A 7,788-nucleotide genomic window follows, 5' to 3' on the forward strand; every position below is an offset into this window, starting at 1 on the left:
ATAGGAAAAGGAGTACATCGAGGCTGTATATTGTCACCCTGCTTATTTAACTTATATGCAGAGTACATCATGAGAAATGCTGGGCTAGAAGAAGCACAACCTGGAATCAAGATTGCCGGGAGAAATATCAATAACCTCACATATGCAGATGACATCACCCTAATGGCAGAAAGTGAAGAGGATCTAAAAAGCCTCTTGATGAAAAAGTTGGCTTAAAGCTCAACATTCAGAAAACGAAGATCATGACATCTGGTCCCATCACTGCATGGGAAATAGATGTGGAAACAGTGTCAGACTTTATTTTTTTGGGCTCCAAAATCACGGCAGATGGTGAGTGCAGCCATGAAATTAAAAAACACTTACTCCTTGGAAGGAAAGTTAAGACCAACCTAGATAGCGTATTCAAAAGCAGAGACATTACTTTGCCGACAAAGGTCCATCTAGGAAAGGCTATGGTTTTTCCAGTAGTCATGTATGGATATGAGAGTTGGACTGTGAAGAAAGTGAGCACCGAAGAATTGATGCTTTTGAACTGTGGTGTTGGAGAAGACTCTTGAGAGTCCCATGGACTTCAAGGAGATCCAACCAATCCATTCTAAAGGAGATCAGTCCTGGGTGTTCTTTGGAAGGAATGATGGTAAAGCTGAAACTCCAGTACTTTGGCTACCTCATGCAAAGAGTTGACTCATTGGAAAAGACTCTGATGCTGGGAGGGACTGGGAGCAGGATGAAAAGGGGACAACAGAGGATGAGATGGCTGGATGGCATCACCGACTCGATGGACGTGAGTTTGAGTGAACTCTGGGAGTTGCTGATGGACAGGGAGGCCTGGCGTGCTGCAATTCATGGGGTCGCAAAGAGTCGAACAGGACTGAGTGACTGGACTGAACTGAGAGGAAATGCCTCACTTCAGTGTAACACTATGTTTTTAATTTTATAGTATTTATGAAGAGAGGTCAATATTTGATTTTTCTTGGAAAAATATTCATAGAAAGAAAATCATTTTTTGGATATATACATTATGAGCATGCAAGAAAATCATTTCATAAAAGCTAGTGATGAACCCTGGAAACACCATGCTAAATGGAACAAGCCAGTCACTAAAGGACAAATACTGTATGAGTCCACTTATATGAGGTCCCTAGATTGGTCAGATTCATAGAGACAGAAAGTAAAATGGGGATTGCTGGGGCCTGTGGGGAAGAGAAAATGGGGAGTTAGTCTTTAATGGATACAGGGTTTCATTTTGGAAGCTGATAAGACTTCTGGAAGTAATGGTAGTTGGTTGCATAACATTGTGAATGTGCTTAATGACTTGCGCAGCTAGAGTTGATTAGAATGGTAAGTTTTATGCTATGTGTATTTTATCACAGTTTTTAAAAAGCTAGTCGTGACTCATTTTTATTGAGTGCTTCCTATGTGCCAGACATAGATTTACATTCAGTGTCTCACATAATCGTCACAACAGTCCTATGAGGCAAGAACTGTTATTCCCATTTTATAGGCAAGGAAATTGATTATTAAAGGCATTAAGTTTACTAAGTTGTAGTGGCAGAATCTGATGCCAGGTCTACAAGAGTTCCAGGTAAGGCAGTTCAAAACAGTGAATAAAGACTATAAGGTAAGCAAGGGAGTTGGAGAATTTAGAGGATGATACAAAATGTATTTTATTATAAAGGTACTGAATAATACTGTTGGTCAAAGGACAAACTAGTATCTCTTCAAGGGATAGTTGAGCAAATAGATTTCCTCCCTTGAGCATAGGGAAAAGGGACACAGTAAAATTTAATTTGTCAATGTCTTTATGTTTTCACAGTCTTCATCTTTTATTACAAAATAAAATGAAAGATAAAACATATTGTAATGAACAAGTCACTTTCACATTTATTTATTTCTGTTACAATATATGTACCCTGATTTTCCTAGCAATCATTTTAAACATTGGGCTCCTAGAGGATTGTTATTTGGGGTTTTTCTGAAAAATGCAAACAGTGGGAAAAATTGGAATAAACAGATTCCTCTTTATGACTACCATAGGTTAACATAGTTTTTATAAAGCTGGTCTACTTCAAGTCCATTGATTAATAGGATAAATTTTACTTTTGCCTTTTTAATGGCTTATTCTTTATCTGCTGGCAATCTGTACATTTATACTATAATATCTCTGCTAGTTTTTAAAATGTGTATTGAGTTATGAATTACCATTCTTTGTCAAAATGTAGGTAGGATTTGTTACTTCTACGTAAATGATTGAAAAGTCTGCTAGCTTTTTTCCTCCTTGTATCTTGGGAATGAATGTTTTACATTCGCTTTGAAATCACTTGTATTTCCCTTTGAGACACTGTAATGTGAACGTTTGACTGTAAGAAGGGCACTTAGTAGCTTCACTGTTGGTTTACTGCTTAATACATATTTCCATCACAATAAAAGGATTTTGGGGTGTTGTTTGTTTGTTTTTAAATAGGAAATTTGTTCTAGAGACTCTGAAGTTGTCCTGTGTGGAGGAACTGAAAGCATGAGCCAGGCTCCCTACTGTGTCAGAAATATTCGTTTTGGAACTAAGCTTGGATCAGAGCTCAAGGTTGGAATCATTTAAATTTTTAAGAATTATTTCTATGCTATTATACTGTAATTTTAATAACACCATTTTGGGGCAGAAAAAAAAACTTAAACCAGTTCTGTTAATAGGGATTTGGCAAGATATGAATTATTTGAAATCTGTAAACTATTTCATAGTTGTTGATTTTGACATTTTAACTCACATAAAATTTGACTTTATCTCAGCACACGTCTGCTAGTGTAATTAACACTTGGGGAGATGAAGCAAGGGAAGTAATGGATTAAACAGATGGGTAAAGATTGAATTAATCTCTCTACTGAACAACTGGTAAGCCAGATAATTAAATCTTTGCCATAATTAATGAAATTTTATTTCTGGAGCAATCTCCATCAAATAGATTTCTTCTTTACCACAGAAAACATTCTCTTGAAATAGGTTCTAGTGTCCCAAGTCAGTCAGATAAACAACAGTCCTTTACAAACCACCTGAGTAGTACTGTTAAGAGTGATAGTGTGCTGTCCTTTTTGCATCAAAGGGCCAATGACATTGTATGTTCTTAGGCTTTCCCAGTCATAATCATTGATTTATCCTGTCCACCCTGTTTCTCACCTGGCCTTTTTGAAAGTTGAACTGAATAACACTTAAATAATATGAGATAATATGTAAGATTCCTAATACATTTGAGAAAACCTTTGGAAAGACAGGTCAGCAACTCAAAGGGTGACAAGGCAGTCTAGAAGAAACAGGTGGGGCCCATTTATCAGAGACTAACTAATTGGATAACAAAACCCAGCCTATCCCGGGCTTTTTTAGTCTCATAATAACTGGTAGAACCTGCTTTTGCTGCCACTGGAGGTGTGGGATGGAAAAAAGAGCACAGCTATAGTCTCTGAGGGTGTTCATAACTGCCTTACAGAGGTGGGCTACAGGGAAACGTTGCATGAGAACTGAAGTTTCTTATGAAGTGGAACCTTGAGGGTTTAAGCTTTGATTGTAGGATGACTTTCTACATTCTTACCTTGCACATTTAACACTGTTGGTCCTCCTTAGAGCCCTGTGTTTAGAGCAGAGAACGTGTGCATTTTATGATGGTGTTTTTATTTTTTATTTTTTAATTAATTTATTTTAATTGGAGGCTAATTACTTTACAGTATTGTAGTGATTTTTGCCAAACATTGATATGAATCAGTCACAGGCATACATGTGTTCCCCATCCAGAATCCCCCTCCCACCTCCCTCCCCATCCCATCCCCCAGGGTCATCCCAGGGCACCAGCCCTGAACACCCTGTCTCATGCATCAAACCTGGACCGGTGATCTGCTTCACATATGATCATATACATGTTTCAATACTATTCTCTCAAATCATCCCACCCTCACCTTCTCCCACAGAGTCCAAAAGACTGTTCTTTACATCTGTGTTTCTTTTGCTGTCTCGCATATAGGGTCATCGTTACCATCTTTCTAAATTCCACTTATTTGCATTAGTATACTGTATTGGTGTTTTTCTTTCTGACTTACTTCACTCTGTATAATAGGCTCCAGTTTCATCCACCTCATTAGAACTGATTCAAATGCGTTCTTTTTAATGGTTAGTAATACTCCATTGTGTGTATGTACCACAGCTTTCTTATCCATTCATCTGCTGATGGACATCTAGGTTGCTTCCATGTCCTGGCTATTATAAACAGTGCTGTGATGAACATTGGAGTACACGTGTCTCTTTCAATTCTGGTTTCCTCAGTGTGTATGCCCAGTAGTGGGATTTCTGGGTCATATGGCAGTTCTATTTCCAGTTTTTTAAGGAATTTCCACACTGTTCTCCATAGTGGCTGTACTAGTTTGGAATGCATTCCCACCAACAGTGTAAGAGGGCTCCTTTTTCTCCATACCCTTTCCAGCATTAATTGTTCGTAGACTTTTTGATAGCAGCCATTCTAACTGGATTGAGATGATACCTCATTGTGGTTTTGATTTACATTTCTCTGATAATGAGTGATGTTGAGTATCTTTTCATGTGTTTGTTAGCCATCTATATGTCTTCTTTGGAGAAATGTCTGTTTAGTTCTTTGGCGCATTTTTTGACTGGGTCGTTTATTTTTCTGGCATTGAGCTGTAGGAGCTGCTTGTATGTTTTTGAGATTAATTTTTTGTCAGTTGCTTCGTTTGCTATTATTTTCTCCCATTCTGAAGGCTGTCTTTTCACCTTGCTTATACTTTCCTTCATTGTGCAAAAGCTTTTAAGTTTAATTAGGTTCCATTTGTTTATTTTTTATTTTATTTCCATTACTCTCAGGAGGTAGATCATAGACAATCCTGCTGTGATGTATGTCAAAGAGTGTTTTGCCTATGTTTTCCTCTAGGAGTTTTTTTAGAAAATGTCTCAAAACCAAATATAAATCATAGTAATAGTAAATGCTCATCAGAAAACCTCATTTTACTTTTACCTTTTTTGTTGGCACTGTTGATTATTTAAAGAAATGTTAGCATATTACTTTCAAATTTTACAAATGACTTTATTAATGTCTTTTAACAGCTGGAAGACACTCTGTGGACAGGATTAACAGATACGCATGTCCAAATGCCGATGGCAATTACTGCAGAGAATCTTGCTGTAAAACATCAAATAAGCAGAGAAGATTGTGACAGATACGCCCTGCAATCACAGCAGAGGTGGAAAACTGGTCAGTGAAAGTCGTTATTACAGATATCTTTAGAAAGAAAGCTAGGAAAGGTTTTTATCCTTTTAGATTATAAAGGCCATATAATAATATTGTTTAAAATGATGTCTTTTGAAACTCACATTTTTTTTTATTATTTCTTTGTTTTTAATGGTTAAATATTGAATATTCTGTTAATGATTGCAAATTAACTGGAAGTTTCTCTTTTGAAGTATGTGAATGCTACTTAAAAAGTAGTGTGGATGATTGGTCTTATCTAAACACTTGAATTTTGCCCCAAATGGTAGAAGACTCTGAGGGCTATGATGCAGTCTCTTGGAAGTGCTAGTTCCCTGGGGCAGAGGATGTAGTCCCCCAAGAGGCATCTTATACTCACAAGAAGGGGATGGTATGTTTGGGAAAGACTCATTGGGGATCCTTTTATGACTTCCCTCTCCCATTCCTAATTGAGAATCATTGCATCTGCCTCAGAGACCCAGAACTAGCCCAAGGCCGCAGCTGTGGTGCCCTTGTGTAACACTGCACACTGCTGGGGAGCCAGTCCAAAATGGGCAAAACGACAGCTGCTCTTTTATCAGTATGGTGGGTTGGAAAATGTGTTAGTCCCCTGAAAAGAGTTTTGAAAACTAAACTATTATAAATGAGCAGACACTTTATTTAGGGGGTATTAAATAAGTGAAATAGTGAGGATAAAGTTCATTTTAGTATTTCAGATGAATAAGTGGAATGGAACTGATCCAAGTCTTCCTGTTTTTAGTTACACATTTAAGTGAAAGGGTATTGGTCTAAAGGTCAAGAGTTAGTTTGTTTCTAGTTTTGCCGCTGGCAGATTTTCTGACTTCAATCATTTATTTACCAAGCATTTATTCACTGTGCTAATAATAGAGGTAAAAATATTTTCCTTCCCTTTTTCTCTAACAGAATTGTTGTGAAAAACAAATGAAGTGTTAGCCTGTTATGAAGTGGCATCAACTTTAAGGTGGTATTATTTCTAACTTGGACTCCCCAGGTAACTCAGTGGTAAAGAGTCGCCTGCCAGTGCAGGAGACCTGAGTTCAATCCCTGGGTTGGGAAGGTCCCCTGGAGGAGGAAATGGCAACCCACTCCAGTATTCTTACCTGGAAAAGCCAAGGATAGAGGAGCCTGGAGGGCTGCAGTTCATGGGGTTGCAAAGAATCAGACACTACTGAGTGACTGAGCATGCGTGCATCCTGACTTACTCTGTTTCTGAAGCTTTAGATTAACTATCGTCCACTCCAGTCAATGGGGTTGGAAGTAGATAAGCTGTTTTACTTAGAACTGTGTCAGTAATAGCACATATAATTTCTTCACATTGCCTGTCATTAAATTTCAGTGATAAATGACTTGGTGACATAGATAACTTGGTAACCTTCTTCCTTATTGTGCTAAAAACAGTTAACATGAGATCTATCCTCTTAGTAAAATTTTAAGTGTACATTCTTGTAGACTATCAGTATTAGTACAACTTGGTAACTTTTTAAACTATTTCGTATCTCACCCAGAGAAGTTAAAAAAGGGCATTAAATCCATTTGATGTCACTACATCTGTAGGTAGCAGACAAACACTAATAATCTAGCAGTACCTTATAAAAAATGTTGTAGTAAAACAAATGTCAAAATTGTAATATTACAGAATGTATCTGCATAGGTGACAGTATATTAAATCCTCCAATAGACAAGGTAAGTTATGTAAGTAATAAAAGCTTATATTAAAGTAGACTGAGAGGAAAGGACAGAACAGAAATTAAATTGAAGGATATATTTGATTTCATTTTTCTAGTTTATGTTCTTTTTTTCTCCCCATTCTTATGAACAGTCTTTCTACTATTTTAGCTAATGATGCTGGCTACTTTGATAATGAGATGGCACCAGTTGAGGTGAAGACAAGGAAAGGAAAACAGACAATGCAAGTAGATGAACATCCTCGGCCCCAAACAACCATGGAGCAGTTAAATAAACTTCCTCCAGTGTTCAAGAAAGAAGGAACCGTTACTGCAGGGAATGCGTCGGTAGGTAGCACCTGGGCCTACCTTGAACTCTTCTTACTGTGTTCACTGCAGACTGATCAGGCAATATCTTTTAGATGCTTTTCATGCTGATCTTTAGTTACTTAGCCTAAGCCAGTAGTGTTCATATTCTGTTAATTTGGGTTTTCATACTCCAAAATAAATTAGGGGACCCTTATATAATACTCTGCCAATTTCTTAGTCTTTTCAGACTGTTAGAAGGAAATCTACCTTTTTCTTTTTTTAACTTTTTATAAAAGGAACTCAAAAGCCTCTTGATGAAAGTGAAAGTGGAGAGTGAAAACGTTAGCTTAAAGCTCAACATTCAGAAAACGAAGATCATGGCATCCGGTCCCACCACTTCATGGGAAATAGATGGGGAAACAGTGGAAACAGTGTCAGACTTTATTTTTCCGGGCTCCAAAATCACTACAGATGGTGACTGCAGCCATGAAATTAAAAGACGCTTACTCCTTGGAAGGAAAGTTATGACCAACCTAGATAGCATATTCAAAAGCAGA

At 37.5% G+C, this 7,788-nt stretch overlaps 1 protein-coding gene across 1 annotated transcript in view; it reads left to right on the top strand.

The window, feature by feature from the left end:
• The window catches only part of ACAA2 (acetyl-CoA acyltransferase 2), a 35,267-nt gene that overhangs the window by 18,568 nt on the left and 8,911 nt on the right, over nucleotides 1-7,788 (top strand). Inside the window, exons 4-6 of the mRNA XM_010849817.1 lie at nucleotides 2,465-2,581; nucleotides 5,096-5,243; nucleotides 7,095-7,270. Of these exons, the coding sequence (XP_010848119.1) occupies nucleotides 2,465-2,581; nucleotides 5,096-5,243; nucleotides 7,095-7,270 (441 nt within the window). The remainder of the gene's footprint in view (nucleotides 1-2,464; nucleotides 2,582-5,095; nucleotides 5,244-7,094; nucleotides 7,271-7,788) is intronic.

Source organism: Bison bison, unplaced genomic scaffold, assembly GCF_000754665.1.
Source record: "Bison bison bison isolate TAMUID 2011002044 unplaced genomic scaffold, Bison_UMD1.0 scf7180017864287, whole genome shotgun sequence".
In the NCBI taxonomy this organism is placed as follows: Eukaryota; Metazoa; Chordata; class Mammalia; order Artiodactyla; family Bovidae; genus Bison; species Bison bison.